The 17,313-nt window shown below is 39.2% G+C and overlaps 1 protein-coding gene across 8 annotated transcripts in view; it reads right to left on the minus strand.

The window, feature by feature from the left end:
* PLS1 (plastin 1) overlaps positions 1–17,313 on the minus strand; it is a 140,880-nt gene that overhangs the window by 25,179 nt on the left and 98,388 nt on the right. For all 8 annotated transcript variants that reach the window (XR_009211681.1, XM_032143880.2, XM_058433629.1 and 5 more), the window contains 4 exons: positions 15,590–15,671; positions 11,373–11,538; positions 11,149–11,291; positions 2,953–3,045 (listed from right to left, as the gene is read on the minus strand). Coding sequence is in view for 7 of the 8 variants with exons in the window: in XM_032143880.2 (XP_031999771.1) it covers positions 2,953–3,045; positions 11,149–11,291; positions 11,373–11,538; positions 15,590–15,671 (484 nt within the window). In the remaining variant the exon portion in view is untranslated. The remainder of the gene's footprint in view (positions 1–2,952; positions 3,046–11,148; positions 11,292–11,372; positions 11,539–15,589; positions 15,672–17,313) is intronic.

A 17,313-nucleotide genomic window follows, 5' to 3' on the forward strand; every position in this document is an offset into this window, starting at 1 on the left:
GCAACCTCTGCCTCTTGGGTTCAAGTGATTCTCCTCCCTCAGCCCCTGAGTAGCTGGGATTACAGACACATGCCACTATGCCCAGCTAATTTTTGTATTTTTAGTAGAGACAGGGTTTTGCCATGTTGGCCAGGCTGGTTTCGAACTCCTGATCCGCCCATCTCGGCCTCCCAAAGTGCTGGGATTATAGCCGTGAGCCACTACACCCAGCCCCCACGCCTTTTAAGTTAAAAGGAAAAAAGTCTCTGAATTTCCTTGCTGGGATAACTGAGTTATATTTTACCCTTCTTGCTAAAATACTCAGCAAAATCCTCAAATATTGTATCAGTAAGCTCCTACTGGTCGCACTATAGGTAACTTATTCAAGACCAGCTAGTAGAGTGCCCTCTGGATAACAGGCATAGTTATCATACCCACTGTACACTAAGTGACATTTCCAGAAGGCTCTTCTTGATGAAAAACAAGTTGAAATATATATTTTAAAAATTAAAATCATAGGGAAAAGCACCTTTCACAATTGCAAAACCCTGGAAACAAATGAAACAACCCAAATACCTATAAACAGGAGAGTAGATGAATGAATTTGTATATTCACACCATGACATCCAATATGAATAACTCTTAGAGATACAAGTTCAAAAAGAAGTACTAGAAATTTAAGTATAACATGATAAACTTTAAAGGAAGTTAAAAAGTAAAATGAAGAATTTAATTTTGTAAGGGATACATTTGGATGAAGGGAAACTACATAAAAGGAAAGACTGGTTACCACACTGGGCTAAACAGAGATGGAATAGGGAAGAACTGTACAGAAAATGTAATGTCAAGGTTTTAGTTTTCCTGTTAGATTGAGAGTTCATGAGGCTTGTTACAGTTTCAAAACAAACAACCACACACAAAAATAAATTTTAAAATGGGTATGCACAGACCCATATGAGTGTATCATGACCAAAGATAACCCACCTAATTCTGTGCACCAGAGTTGCAAAATAATTAATCATGTAAATGAAATCAGAGAAAGCAACAGATTATTAAATTAACGAAGAAAAGTTACCATTGTAGACATCAAAAAATGACAATATGTGGCTGGACATGGTGGCTCATGCCTGTAATCCCAGCACTTTGGGAGGCAGAGGCAGGCGGATCACTTGAGTTCAGGAGTTTGAGACCAGCCTAGCCAACATGTTGAAACCCTGTCTCTACTAAAAATACAAAAATTAACCAGGTGTGGTGGCATGCACTTGTAATCCCAGCTACTCAGGAAGTGGAGGTAGGAGAATCACTTGAGCCCAGGAGGCGGAGGTTGCCGTGAGCCAAGATTGTGTCACTGCACTCCAGCCTGGGCGACAGAGCAAGACTCCATCTAAAAAAAAAAACAAAACCAAAGACAATATGTGGACCTTATTTTAGATCTTAATTCAAATAAACTATGAAAAAATGGCATTTATGAGGCAAGTGGAAATGTCAACATTGACTAGATATTTTTATGATGATACAGATTGTTGTAATTTTTTAAGGTATGATAAGGTATTGTGGTTTTACTTTAAAAGTGTCTTTATCTTTTAGAAATATATATTGAAATATTTATCCATGAAGTAATGTCTAGGATTTGCTTCAAAATAATATAGGAGAGGAGGGAAATAGGGAATAAATTAGATAAGATTGACCATGAATTGGCAGATGTTGAAACTGAGGGTTGAGTACCTGACAGTTTAGTATCCTAAGTCTGTTCTCTTGAATATATTCAAAATTTTCCATAAGTTCCTAATTTTTTTACTTAAAATGATTTGCACATTTTACAGAGCATTGCAATACTGTGTTTCTGAAATATGTCATTATAATAATGTGAGATATAATTAGTAATGACTCAAGGTGCCTTTAAAACCAAATGTTATGGATACTGCACTTTAAGTACATGACATATTTTCATACAATCTATTATCTGACCAAATTTTAATGTTTAGAATTCAAGTTGTCCAGCCCACGGCCGGTGGGTCACATGCAGCCCAGGACAGCTTTGAATGTGGCCCAATACAAATTTGTAAACTTTCTTAAAACATTAGATTTTTTTGCACCTTTTTTTTTGTTTTTTGTTTTTTTAGCTCATCAGCTATTGTTAGTGTTAGTGTATTTTATGTGTGGCCCAAGACAATTCTTCTAATGTGGTCCAGGGAAGCCAAAAGACTAGACATCCTGATTTAGATAGAACCGTCCCTGGTATTTATAACTTATGCTAAAACAATGAGATTCCTAGGAAGTATGTTTGGGAGGTCAGAATCTGTATCAGTCTTTCCTACACCATAAATACTAGGAATATCTATTTTTATTTTGTATATTTCTAAATATAAGCTGGTAAAACTGATAATTGATTGCTTAAAAATCTAACAACAGGTTGTTGCTTCCTTTCCTGGCATATGCTGACAGTCACAAGAGCACCCTGGTGAGTTCCAATTGCCTTGCACCAGGGAAACGTGAATGTAGGATTGATTCCACAAATACTCCAGGTCACAATTACGCAGTTCCCTTTCTTCCGTCATGACAGCCAGTTGGCTTGACATGGAGGCTTGGAGCCTGGGGCATGGAAAAAACTTCCATAGAGCAAAGCACCAAACTTTAATGGAGGGCTGAGGGCTCTACCAGGGAAGGCTGCTTGTAGAGAACTGTACTCTAAATTTGACTGTACCTGCTACTCAAATTCAAATTCATAGTCAGAAAGTAGAACAGTGGTTACCAGGGCCTGCGGGAAGGGGAAAATGGGGAGTTATTGTTTAATGAGTACAGAATTTCCCTACAGGATGATGAAAAGTTTGTAGAGATGGATAATGGTGATAGCTGCACAACAATACAAATGTACTGAATGCCACTGAACTGAACACTGAAGATGATAAAAATGGTAAATTTTCTATGTCTATTTTACCACAATATATTTTAAAAGTTAAAAATTGCACTCACGTTAATTCCTGAAAGGTCAATGACAATGGCAGGTCCATCTTTCCCATCTTTAGGGGCAATCTGATTAAGCAGATGAAAATAGGCTCTCGAGTCCTTCAAGGAAAGATTATGAAATAGCATTTTTAAAATGAATAAAATCATCATTGAATTTAGGGAAAACAAGTGCTCAAACTGAAGAAATTGCCTCTATCTCAAAGAATGGAATAACTTTAATAATACAGAATTACTTGTAGGTTCCTGAAAGTACCATGCTGTTTCACACTTCAGAGCTTCAAAGCAATCCTGTTTCACACCTCAGAGTTTATAGCAATGCTGTTTCCTGCACCTGGATACCCTCCCTTACTTTTCCATCTGTTTACACACCCAAGCATCAACATCAGTTAAGATTCAGGTCAAGTATTATCTCCTGGAAGCCTTCCCTGGATTCTCTAGGATGAACTAAGAACCCCTCTTCTGTAGTGCACAGCACCCCTTGCCTACCTTAATAAGTAAACAGTGATCACACTATTAAATCATCCAATGTCATTGTCTCCAAAGATGGATATCATAGTTCTTCCCCATACATACATTAACTCTTCCCATCAAAAGGCAGAAGCTATTTCCTGTCCTCTTTAATTTGGACGGGCCTTATGATTCACTTTAAGAGAATGCTGTGAAAGTGATGTTCTGGGGCTTCCACGCCCAAATCTTAAGAGCTTCTGCTTCCTCTCTCTTAAAGTTAACTTCTACATAAGAAGTCTAACTATCTGAGACTATCATGCTGTAAGGAAGCCTGAGCTCACCATGTAGAGAGGCCTTGTGGAGGAGCACTGAGGCACCAGACATGTGACTGAGGCCTTTGTGTACTTTCCAGATGAGTCCAACTGACAGCTGAATGTAACTGAGTTAGTAATCCCAGCCAAAACCATGTGAAGCAGAAGAACCACCCAGCCAAGATGCATCAACCCACAAAATGATGAGAAATAATCATTATTTAAGCAAATTTTGCATAATTTGCTATATAGCAATAGATAACTGAAATATCCCTCTAGTACATGTTTGTCTCCGAGTAGAATTGGCAAGCTTCTCAAGAGCTGAGTCTTTGCATCCCCTGGGCATAATGCCCTTCAGAAAGAGCTGAATAAATGTTTGATTAGCTGAATTTTCAGAGATTTCAGAATAACAGAAATCTCCCAAATAAACTTTCAAATATAATAGTGTATAGTAGATGAAAGCAGAGAAATAAAATGTCACTTCAAATTGAGAGACTGTCCTGTAGGCCATTATGGAAAAAGATAACCTGACTGAAGGTTATATAGCTAAAGAGGGAACATGAATTAGAACCAGCACTGATTGATTACTCTTGGGGGGCAGGGTGGGGGAGGACATAAAGAAACAGAGAGAAGAAAAAAGTCACAGCGACCCGGCTTGGCAATGCCCATCCAGGCAGTAACCAAGGGAAAGTTGTCGTTAGACAGAAATGCCTGTTATAGTTTCCCTGACAAGATTCTCCCAGTAGAGAGGGAAGTGTTTTAAGCTACCCTGGTTAAGGCACATACCTTAAGATCCCCTTTGTTTACTGATTCTCTGTGCCCTCAGATAATCTGATTTCCTCTTAGCTGGTTATTGGCAAAGTGGGAGTGAGAGTGTTAAACCAGTAAACAGATGTAATTATTAGTCCAAATGAACAGACTGACATCCTCATTATACTCTAGCAGATCTGTGGCATATAAAATGAGAAAGTGTGTTTTAATCTGTTGAGGCTAGCACCTCTTTCCTCTTACAGTCAGTTGTAGTTCTTATTAAAAGCCAATATATCTGGTTTTTAGAAAATATATATTTTGTGAATATAATTGGGGGATCTACTTCACACAGTAATGCAAATTTTCATTTTCTTTTATTTATTTATTTATTTATTTATTTATTTATTTATTTATTTATTAATTATACTTTAGGGTTTTAGGGTACATGTGCACAATGTGCAGGTTTGTTACATATGTATCCATGTGCCATGTTGATTTCCTGCACCCATTAACTCGTCATTTAGCATTAGGTGTATCTCCTAATGCTGTCCCTCCCCCCTCCTCCCACCCCACAACAGTCCCCGGAGTGTGATGTTCCCCTTCCTGTGTCCATGAGTTCTCATTGTTCAATTCCCACCTATGAGTGAGAACATGCGGTGTTTGGTTTTTTGTCCTTGCGATAGTTTACTGAGAATGATGTTTTCCAGTTTCATCCATGTCCCTACAAAGGACACGAACTCATCATTTTTTATGGCTGCATAGTATTCCATGGTGTATATGTGCCACATTTTCTTAATCCAGTCTATCGTTGTTGGACATTTGGGTTGGTTCCAACTCTTTGCTATTGTGAATAGTGCTGCAATAAACATACGTGTGCATGTGTCTTTATAGCAGCATGATTTATAGTCCTTTGGGTATATACCCAGTAATGGGATGGCTGGGTCAAATGGTATTTCTAGTTCGAGATCCCTGAGGAATCGCCACACTGACTTCCACAATGGTTGAACTAGTTTACAGTCCCACCAACAGTGTAAAAGTGTTCCTATTTCTCCACATCCTCTCCAGCACCTATTGTTTCCTGATTTTTTAATGATGGCCATTCTAACTGGTGTGAGATGGTATCTCACTGTGGTTTTGATTTGCATTTCTCTGATGGCCAGTGATGATGAGCATTTCTTCATGTGTTTTTTGGCTGCATAAATGTCTTCTTTTGAGAAGTGTCTGTTCATGTCCTCTGCCCACTTTTTGATGGGGTTGTTTGTTTTTTTCTTGTAAATTTGTTTGAGTTCATTGTAGATTCTGGATATTAGCCCTTTGTCAGATGAGTAGGTTGCAAAAATTTTCTCCCATTCTGTAGGTTGCCTGTTCACTCTGATGATAGTTTCTTTTGCTGTGCAGAAGCTCTTTAGTTTAATGAGATCCCATTTGTCGATTTTGGCTTTTGTTGCCATTGCTTTTGGTGTTTTAGACATGAAGTCCTTGCCCACGCCTATGTCCTGAATGGTATTGCCTAGGTTTTCTTGTAGGATTTTAATGGTTTTAGGTCTAACATATAAGTCTTTAATCCATCTTGAATTAATTTTTGTATAAGGTGTAAGGAAGGGATCCAGTTTCAGCTTTCTACATATGGCTAGCCAGTTTTCCCAGCACCATTTATTAAATAGGGAATCCTTTCCCCATTTCTTGTTTTTGTCAGGTTTGTCAAAGATCAGATAGTTGTAGCTATGCGGCGTCATTTCTGAGGGCTCTGTTCTGTTCCATTGATCTATGTCTCTGTTGTGGTACCAGTACCATGCTGTTTTGGTTACTGTAGCCTTGTAGTATAGTTTAAAGTCAGGTAGCGTGATGCCTCCGGCTTTGTTCTTTTGGCTTAGGATTGACTTGGCGATGCGGGCTCTTTTTTGGTTCCATATGAACTTTAAAGTAGTTTTTTCCAATTCTGTGAAGAAAGTCATTGGTAGCTTGATGGGGATGGCATTGAATCTATAAATTACCTTGGGCAGTATGGCCATTTTCACGATATTGATTCTTCCAACCCATGAGCATGGAATGTTCTTCCATTTGTTTGTATCCTCTTTTATTTCATTGAGCAGTGGTTTGTAGTTCTCCTTGAAGAGGTCCTTCACATCCCTTGTAAGTTGGATTCCTAGGTATTTTATTCTCTTTGAAGCAATTGTGAATGGGAGTTCGCTCATGATTTGGCTCTCTGTTTGTCTGTTATTGGTGTACAAGAATGCTTGTGATTTTTGTACATTAATTTTGTATCCTGAGACTTTGCTGAAGTTGCTAATCAGCTTAAGGAGATTTTGGGCTGAGACAATGGGGTTTTCTAGATATACAATCATGTCATCTGCAAACAGGGACAATTTGACTTCCTCTTTTCCTAGTTGAATACCCTTTATTTCCTTCTCCTGCCTGATTGCTCTGGCCAGAACTTCCAGCACTATGTTGAATAGGAGCAGTGAGAGAGGGCATCCCTGTCTTGTGCCAGTTTTCAGAGGGAATGCTTCCAGTTTTTGCCCATTCAGTATGATATTGGCTGTGGGTTTGTCATAGATAGCTCTTATTATCTTGAGATACGTCCCATCAATACCTAATTTATTGAGAGTTTTTAGCATGAAGGGTTGTTGAATTTTGTCAAAGGCCTTTTCTGCATCTATTGAGATAATCATGTGGTTTTTGTCTTTGGTTCTGTTTATATGCTGGATTACATTTATTGATTTGCGTATGTTGAACCAGCCTTGCATCCCAGGGATGAAGCCCACTTGATCATGGTGGATAAGCTTTTTGATGTGCTGCTGGATTCGGTTTGCCAGTATTTTATTGAGGATTTTTGCATCAATGTTCATCAAGGATATTGGTCTGAAATTCTCTTTTTTGGTTATGTCTCTGCCAGGTTTTGGTATCAGGACGATGCTGGCTTCATAAAATGTGTTAGGGAGGATTCCCTCTTTTTCTATCGATTGGAATAGTTTCAGAAGGAATGGTACCAGTTCCTCCTTGTACCTCTGGTAGAATTCGGCTGTGAATCCGTCAGGTCCTGGACTCTTTTTGGTTGGTAAGCTATTGATTATTGCCACAATTTCAGAACCTGTTATTGGTCTATTCAGAGATTCAACTTCTTCCTGGTTTAGTCTTGGGAGGGTGTATTTGTCAAGGAATTTATCCATTTCTTCTAGATTTTCTAGTTTATTTGCATAGAGGTGTTTGTAGTATTCTCTGATGGTAGATTGTATTTCTGTGGGATCGGTGGTGATATCCCCTTTTTCGTTTTTTATTGCATCTATTTGATTCTTCTCTCTTTTCTTCTTTATTAGTCTTGCTAGTGGTCCATCAATTTTGTTGATCTTTTCAAAAAACCAGCTCCTGGATTCATTAATTTTTTGAAGGGTTTTTTGTGTCTCTATTTCCTTCAGTTCTGCTCTGATTTTAGTTATTTCTTGCCTTCTGCTAGCTTTTGAATGTGTTTGCTCTTGCTTTTCTAGTTCTTTTAATTGTGATGTTAGGGTGTCAATTTTGGATCTTTCCTGCTTTCTCTTGTGGGCATTTAGTGCTATAAATTTCCCTCTACACACTGCTTTGAATGTGTCCCAGAGATTCTGGTATGTTGTATCTTTGTTCTCGTTGGTTTCAAAGAACATCTTTATTTCTGCCTTCATTTCATTATGTACCCAATAGTCATTCAGGAGCAGGTTGTTCAGTTTCCATGTAGTTGAGCGGTTTTGAGTGAATTTCTTAATCCTGAGTTCTAGTTTGATTGCACTGTGGTCTGAGAGACAGTTTGTTATAATTTCTGTTCTTTTACATTTGCTGAGGAGAGCTTTACTTCCAACTATGTGGTCAATTTTGGAATAGGTGTGGTGTGGTGCTGAAAAAAATGTATATTCTGTTGTCTTGGGGTGGAGAGTTCTGTAGATGTCTATTAGGTCCACTTTATGTAGAGCTGAGTTCAATTCCTGGATATCCTTGTTAACTTTCTGTCTCGTTGATCTGTCTAATGTTGACAGTGGGGTGTTAAAATCTCCCATTATTATTGTGTGGGAGTTTAAGTCCCTTTGTAGGTCACTCAGGACTTGCTTTATGAATCTGGGTGCTCCTGTGTTGGGTGCATATATATTTAGGATAGTTAGCTCTTCTTGTTGAATTGATCCCTTTACCATTATGTAATGGCCTTCTTTGTCTCTTTTGATCTTTGTTGGTTTAAAGTCTATTTTATCAGAGACTAGGATTGCAACCCCTGCCTTTTTTTGTTTTCCATTTGCTTGATAGATCTTCCTCCATCCCTTTATTTTGAGTCTATGTGTGTCTCTGCACGTGAGATGGGTTTCCTGAATACAGCACACTGATGGGTCCTGACTCCTTATCCAGTTTGCCAGTCTGTGTCTTTTGATTGGAGCATTTAGCCCATTTACATTTAACGTTAATATTGTTATGTGTGAATCTGATCCTGTCATTATGATGTTAGTTGGTTATTTTGCTCGTTAGTTGCTATTGTTTCTTCCTAGCCTCGATGGTCTTTACAATTTGGCATGTTTTTGCAGTGGCTGGTACCGGTTGTTCCTTTCCATGTTTAGTGCTTCCTTCAGGAGCTCTTTTAGGGCAGGCCTGGTGGTGACAAAATCACTCAGCGTTTGCTTGTCTGTAAAGTATTTTATTTCCCCTTCACTTATGAAGCTTAGTTTGGTGGGATAGCAAATTCTGGGTTGAAAATTCTTTTCTTTAAGAATGTTGAATATCGGCCCCCACTCTCTTCTGGCTTGTAGAGTTTCTGCTGAGAGATCAGCTGTTAGTCTGATGGGCTTCCCTTTGTGGGTAACCCGACCTTTCTCTCTGGCTGCCCTTAACATTTTTTCCTTCATTTCAACTTTGGTGAATCTGACAATTATGTGTCTTGGAGTTGCCCTTCTCGAGGAGTATCTTTGTGGCGTTCTCTGTATTTCCTGAATCTGAATGCTGGCCTGCCTTGCTAGATTGGGGAAGTTCTCCTGGATAATATCTTGCAGAGTGTTTTCCAACTTGGTTCCATTCTCCCCATCATTTTCAGGTACACCAATCAGACGTAGGTTTGGTCTTTTCACATAGTCCCAAATTTCTCGGAGGCTTTGTTCATTTCTTTTTATTCTTTTTTCTCTAAACTTCCCTTCTCTCTTCATTTCATTCATTTCATCTTCCATCAGCGATACCCTTTCTTCCAGTTGATCACATCTGCTACTGAGGCTTCTGCAATCTTCACGTAGTTCTCCAAACTTGGCTTTCAGCTCCATCAGCTCCTTTAAGCCCTTCTCTCCATTGGTTATTCTAGTTATCCATTCTTCTAATATTTTTTCAAAGTTTTTAACTTCTTTGCTATTGTTTTGAATTTCCTCTCGTAGCTCAGAGTAGTTTGATCGTCTGAAGCCTTCTTCTCTCAACTCATCAAAGTCATCCTCCATCCAGCTTTGTTCCGTTGCTGGTGAGGAACTGCGTTCCTTTGGAGGAGGAGAGGTGCTCTGTTTTTTAGAGTTTCCAGTTTTTTTGTTCTGTTTTTTCCCCATCTTTGTGGTTTTATCTACTTTTGGTCTTTGATGATGGTGATGTACAGATGGGTTTTTGGTGTGGATGTCCTTTCTGTTTGTTAGTTTTCCTTCTACCAGACAGGACCCTCAGCTGCAGGTCTGTTGGAGTTTACTAGAGGTCCACTCCAGACCCTGTTTGGCTGGGTGTCAGCAGCGGTGGCTGCAGAACAGCGGATTTTCGAGAGACCACAAATTCAGCTGTCTGATAGTTCGTCTGAAAGTTTTGTCTCAGAGGAGTACCCGGTTGAATGAGGTGTCAGTCTGTCCCTACTGGGGGGTGCCTCCCAGTTAGGCTGCTCAGGGGTGAGGGACCCACTTTAGGAGGCAGTCTGTCCGTTCTCAGATCTCCAGCTGCGTGCTGGGAGAACCACTACTCTCTTCAAAGCTGTCAGTCAGACAGGGACCTTTAAGTCTGTGGAGGTTCTTGCTGAGTTTTCGTTTGTCTGTGCCCTGCCCCCAGAGGTGGAGCCTATAGAGGCAGGCAGGCCTCCTTGAGCTGTGGTGGGCTCCACCCAGTTCGAGCTTCCTGGCTGCTTTGTTTACCTAAGCAAGCCTGGGCAATGGCGGGCGCCCCTCCCCCAGCCTCGCTGCTGCCTTGCAGCTTGATCTCAGACTGCTGTGCTAGCAATCAGCGAGACTCCGTGGGCACAGGACCCTCTGAGCCAGGTGCGGGACACAATCTCCTAGTGTGCCGTTTTCCAGGCCCGTTGGAAAAGCGCAGTATTGGGGTGGGACTGACCCGATATTCCAGGTGCCGTCTGTTTCCCCTTTCTTTGACTAGGAAAGGGAACTCCCTGACCCCTTGCGCTTCCCGAGTGAGGTAATGCCTCGCCCTGCTTCGGCTCGCGCACAGTGCGCTTCACCGACTGTCCTGCACCCACTGTTAGGCACTCCCTAGTGAGATGAAACCGGTACCTCAAGCAGAAATGCAGAAATCATCCGTCTTCTGTGTCGCTGGGGCTGGGAGCTGGAGACCGGAGCTGTTCCTATTCGGCCATCTTGGCTCCACCCCCCGCAAATTTTCATTTTCTATCCCAAGTGTTCTTGTGAATTTAATTCAAATTTAAGTCTGAACCCTTTTTATTTTTACACTCCACATCCTTATTTCATGTCACAAATTTGAACATTTAAATATAAACCTTAATGTCTTGGCTGAAGTTGCTGATGGTATGCCATCCTGCATTGGTCAGGTGGTAGTTCACCCATCGCAGCAGTAATTCCTCGGGAGAAAGCTTCATCAGCTCCTCTAGTTCCTCACCTTCATTTAATAATGCAATCAGAGCTGAGGGCAAAACAGCGAAATGTAAATTCTTCCCATAGCGAGTACATGTCAATGAACAGCAAATATTTCTAATGATCTTACCTTCATTCCTGGAAATCTCAATATCAGCAAAAAGGCCAACTTTGATGATCTGCCAGAGAAGTCCCAAGACCAAGTGAGGTTTTCCTTCTTTGAGATCTGATGCACCGATGTTGACCACTGTACAACCAATGGCTGAGGCAGAATTCAGAGCTAGGTTTAAATTTTCCTGAATTGCCCAAAAAAAAAAAAAAAAAAGTACACATGAGGAAGTCCTTTCTAAGGTCCTATCTATAAAAATTATCTATAAGAAACAATGGACTGCCAAATTTCAGATTTATAAACATAATATTTATACAACGAAAATACCACTACTCAAAAAAAAATCACATGGTTTTAACTGTTACTTTATATGCCAATGACTTTCAAATCCCTATTTCCACCCAGACCTCCTCTGAGTCCCCACTCTAAGCTCTGTATCTATATATGTACTTGGTTATGTCTACCTGGATGTTCTGCCAATACCTCAAACTCAACATGATATTTTTGTAAAGTGTTCATTTGGAAGCACTTCTTTAAAAAATGATGTACAATTAGGTTTTAAGATAATTTTAAAGTAACTCTTAAGATGGATTTTACAGATGAGGAAACTGCAGCACTGACAGGTTCCACAGTGGAAAGGCCCGGGTCTGATCCCAGTGGTCTCCTGAGCCCATCCTCTTTTTTTATTTATTTATTTATTTTTGAGATGGAGTCTCGCTCTGTCGCCCAGGCTGGAGTGCAATGGCACTATCTCAGCTCACTGCAAGCTCCGCCTCCCGGGCTCACGCCATTCTCCTGCCTCAGCCTCCTGAGTAGCTGGGACTACAGGCGCCCGCCACCACGCCCGGCTAATTTTTTGTGTTTTTAGTAGAGACGGTGTTTCACCATGTTAGCCAGGATGGTCTAGATCTCCTGACTTCGTGATCCGCCCACCTCGGCCTCCCAAAGTGCTGGGATTACAGGCGTGAGCCACTGCACCTGGCCCAGAGCCCATCCTCTTAATCGCCATGCATTACTGCCATTCTCATATTGTAGTGGTAATAGCAACAATTTAATGGGCTGGTCACAGCAAAGCATAGAGGTTCTCAAAGCATAGTGAATATTTCAGCAGCTTCCTCCTATAGTGTGCTGAAGTGATTTATTGAGCTCCAAGTAAATAAATGGCGGTATCTTTGGGGGATCGTCTGGGGTGATTAAAATAAGCATTTTGAATTATTTTTATAGTAGTATTAAGCAATGTTCATTTAAATACAGTTCTCCTGAAAGAAGCAGCAGAACCAGAGAAGCCTTCAGTATTTTCATAACCTCATAATTCACTACAAATAAACATAAACGTGAAAAAATTAACAGCAAATTGCAAATACTTTATGGAAATCTAAGATTTTTAATAACTTCAGATGTTTTTAATTAACACTCCTGCTTCAAATGTTTTTTCAGTTACCTTAAATCAAATCTATGCAACTTTCAAGAGACAGCTTCTGCTGATTTAGGCATGACCACTAATATTTTTCTCTTTGCTTCCAAGAGCATACATGATGTTTGCTCCAGTTGAGATTCCCCAGAATGCATCAGCAGGGGAAAGAACTGGACTGAAAATTAACCCAATAATAGTATTAATCTCACAATAACCCATTTCATATGCAGTTGACAGCATGGTACTGTGGGCCAAAAGAAGTGTGTAATTTCGTTAAATTGATTGCAATACTAGTAAGAACCAAAACCTACCACTACTCTCAGCCTGAACAATGACAAACAAAACCACATCTTACTGCCTACATTAATATGACCTTGTGTGCTATCCTCTTGTCTTCACTGGCATGACTTTACTCTCTGTCTTCATTAGCATGATCTTATTCTTCCAGGAGTCTTGACCCTGGGCAAAAGGTCTGATTTTTCACAGCAGGCACTACCTAAAAGACCCATTAACTCTTCAAAGAAAACATCAGTGACAGTTTATACTCTAAGATTCTTTGACCTCCTCACCTTAAAATCCTCCCCTTGCTATTTCCACCAATCTTGGGCTGGTGTATTGAGAATCTTGCCCAATCTTGCCCTCTCGCCCCCTCTCATATCGAAAGACCTGCCCTAAACTACAATTCCAATTCTCAGATGCTGCCCTCACTTTCCTAGCACCAAGACACTAACAAAGCTTTGCAAGTATTTTTTCTTACTGCATTAAACAGGTAACTCAGCTTTGTCTTATCAACGGGTTGTGTTGGTCATATAGGAGAAAAACCACTTTTGATGTTAATTTTATTCAAAGATGTTTGCTTTACAAGCATATCAAATGTCTTAAAGTAATTTGGCTTTAAAAAACGAGTAGAAAATAAGGAGTTGCAACATGTTTCTTTCAAGTAAATGGTAGTTTCTACTTGATAAATACAACATTATTGCCTTACCAGTTAGTAGGGAATGGAATGGCCACACTAAGCTACTTCTAAACATCTTAAGAACAAGAAGTAACAGGAGAACCCCATGGAGAAGTTGCTATACAATTCTTACCATGGACAACTGCCCTGAATGCCCAGCCTTCCTGAAGACTTGTGTTGATGTGGAAAGATAAGGACAGTAGGGAACCACAAACAACTGGGACACAAGAGAGGTGGCCCTGCCTTCTATAGGGCAGTGGTACATGGTTAGGCTTGGACTGTCTAACAGGTTCCCTCATTTCCTGTTATCTTTGAGAAGTACAGAATTGGATGTTGACTACATGGCTTTCTTGTCCCGTGCTTGCTAACAGGTCAATAATGTTGCATATCACTAATAGAAATTACCATTCTTGAAGAAGCCTATTTCCAGTTGCAATTGCCAGATTATGTTTCACATGTTGTACTGGGATCTTCATCTAATATCCATGATTACTGAAAATATTCACATCTATCTTATTTATAGAATATATACATGACCTTTTTTTTTGGTCACTCAACCTGAAATACAGCATTTCTTACTATCGTGTACATTTGTTCCTTGGCTTTACTTTTAATATTTATATTTAGTGCATTAAAGAAAATACAGAAAAAATATTCTATAAGTATTTTGTGGTAGCCACAGAGTGGATCTGAGAGGCTATCATGCAGTTTTATTTTTAGAGATAGCACACTTCCAAAATATGCAGGGGTAATAGTCTACAGAAGACTAGCTTTCTATAGAAGACTCAACAATTTTAGTGAAATCAAGGATTGCACTTGCCAAATGAAGGACACAGGTTAGCAGTAGCTTAATTTTAATAGCTACTATTGTGACCGCACCTTAAATAGTTGCTATTACTACCACCACATGAGAGGGGCAGTATAACACAGTGATTAAGAAATGAGCTCTGGCACTAGATGACTGGGATCACATCCTGGCTCTGCCTCTGTATAACCTGTCAGTGCCTCAGTTTCCTCATCTATAAAATCATAGTATATACCTTATTATAAAGTTGCTGGGAGGATAATTTACATAGTGTGTTTAGAACAGTAACTGATACCCAGTAAGTACTCAGTAAATATTAATATCCACTCATTGTTCTAGAGATTTTGAGGGGGAAAGTGTGGTAAGTATAAATACTTGGAGTTATACAAGATCTGTATGGAGGAGCCAACTACAGAACAATTTAGTACAAAAAGATTAGTTTAAAATTTTGTGAAATGATAAAACTGCAGTGTTCTTTTTCAACCACCTAATAAGAGCACTGGCATCAAAAAGGTGTTCATTAATAAATAATTCAACAATTACAATAATATAAACTGAATACTACAGCTTAAGTAAGTGCATCCAAAGTACCTTGAATCTTCATTTCATTCATTAAAAAATCCAACTGAATTTTTATTTAATAAAAATCCGGTTTTGGCCAGCCATGGTGGCTCACGCCTATAATTCCAACACTTTGGAATTTGACAGCATGGTACTGTCAGGAAGATGACTTGAGGCCTGTAGTTCAAGACCAGACTGAGCAACATAGCAAGACCCTATCTCCACAAAAACTTTAAAAAATTAGCAGGGCATAGTGGTACATGCTTATAGCCCTAACAACTCAGGAAGCTGAGGTTGGAGGATCACTTGATCCCAGGAGTTTGAGGTTACAGTGAGCTCTATTGGGGGGCATAGCAAGACCCTCGTCTCTTTAAAAAACAGTTTTTATAGGAGAATAACATTACATTAAATCAAAGGTTTTATCTGGGTCCAAGCATTCATTAACAAAGGTCTTATATTTCTCAGCATAGTAACATGATAATAAGCAAAGGGCAAATACTTACAGAAATAGTGAATGGCGTGAGCTTTTTCTTATTGATGGCTCTTTCATCAATTGTATCTGGTTCAGATAAGTTGATCATTTTGCTAAAGAGAAAATAATTTAGTTTAATACGCCAAGAAATCTTTTTAGTTTACTATTGCAAACAGCCAAAGTAGATAAATTTTGAAAATAACAATTCATTACTTTAAAATATTAAACAGTAAGCCAGGCATGGTGGCACGTGCATATAATCTCAGCTACTTGGGAGGCTGAGCCCAAGAGTTTGAGGCCAGCCTGTGTAAAACAGAGAGACCTCGTCTCAAAAAATAATAATAATAATTAATTAAACTAAAATTCATGCCAGGAACTTAATTCTTAAAATCCAAGAAATATTCCCATTCCTAAAACAAATCCATCACTCACTGCAATAGTAATCTTAGCATTTCTCCTAATTTTTTTTGACCATCCTGAATTTTCCTTTTTTTTTTTTGAGAGGGAGTCTACCTCTGTCACCCAGGCTGGAATGCAGTGGTGTGATCTCAGCTCACTGCAACCTCCACCTCCTGGGTTCAAGTGATACTCCTGCCTCAGCCTCCCGAGTAGCTGGGATTACAGGCGTGTGCCACCTCTCAGCTAATTTTTGTATTTTCAGTAGAGATGGGGTTTCACCACGTTGGCCCGGCTGGTCTCAACCTCCTGACCTCAAGTGATCCTCCTGCCTCAGCCTCCCAAAGTGCTGAGATTACAGACATGAGCCACCGTGCCCAGTCATCACCCTGAATTTTCCTTATGTTAGTTTTGTCTTTATTTCACTTAATGATCATCAGTATTCCACAGCCTAAAACAAATTCTCCAACAAGCCAAGTTTCATAAAGTAGTATCAACACTGTTAAAATTACTATTGTTGCAGAAAGATACGAAGCCAGAGATTCATCTAAGACCAATAATTTAGACATTTTCAGAGAAATTAATATAAATTTTTTCTCTATATTTTAGAATTTTACCTTTTAAAACAAGAATAGGAAAATACCCATTCGGTTCATAATAGGAATTTCTCTGAGAGTCAAAGAAAGATAAGAATTGTAGGTGGAGGTCAAGGTATATTTTATATTTAATGTCCTAAAATCTAATATCCTGTACTTATGGGTAAGGTTTTGTTTTCCTTTTTAAGTAAAAACATTTTTAAAAAGACTGAAGGAAATGTGTTAGAATATTAATAAGTCATTTATGGGTGGTAAGGATATTTTTGATGGTTATTTTCTACTTTGTAAATCTTTTGTACTTTTTATAAACTAAAGAAAAGACCTCTTCTTTGTCCAAAGAAGTATGCTGGGACTGTGGTACACACAACAATGACAAAGACATTCCCTCAGAGAGTTTACAATATAGTGAGAAAAAATAGAATGCAAAGAGCCAAGGATAACACAAGGCTGAATCAAAACATTATTTTCATTTAGGTACAAATAAGGAATATCTTCCCTTTGCATTTCCTCATGTCCCGTTCCAGTCAATAATCAATACTCTCTTACTGGAAAAAGAGAAACCCTGCGAATATTTAAAACTGCATCAGACAAATAACTCAAAAGATTCCTGGCAATTATTATAGTAATACACGTAAAAGGCAACAGAAAAACAAGGGATTGTATTTGAAGGAAAATTTTGGAAATTTTCCAGTAGATATACAGTAGTTCATTTTCTATGCAATATAAATTCTTCATGACCTAAGTAGCTACTGACTCCAAAAGA

Source organism: Hylobates moloch, unplaced genomic scaffold (genome assembly GCF_009828535.3).
Source record: "Hylobates moloch isolate HMO894 unplaced genomic scaffold, HMol_V3 SCAFFOLD_22, whole genome shotgun sequence".
Lineage (NCBI taxonomy): Eukaryota > Metazoa > Chordata > Mammalia > Primates > Hylobatidae > Hylobates > Hylobates moloch.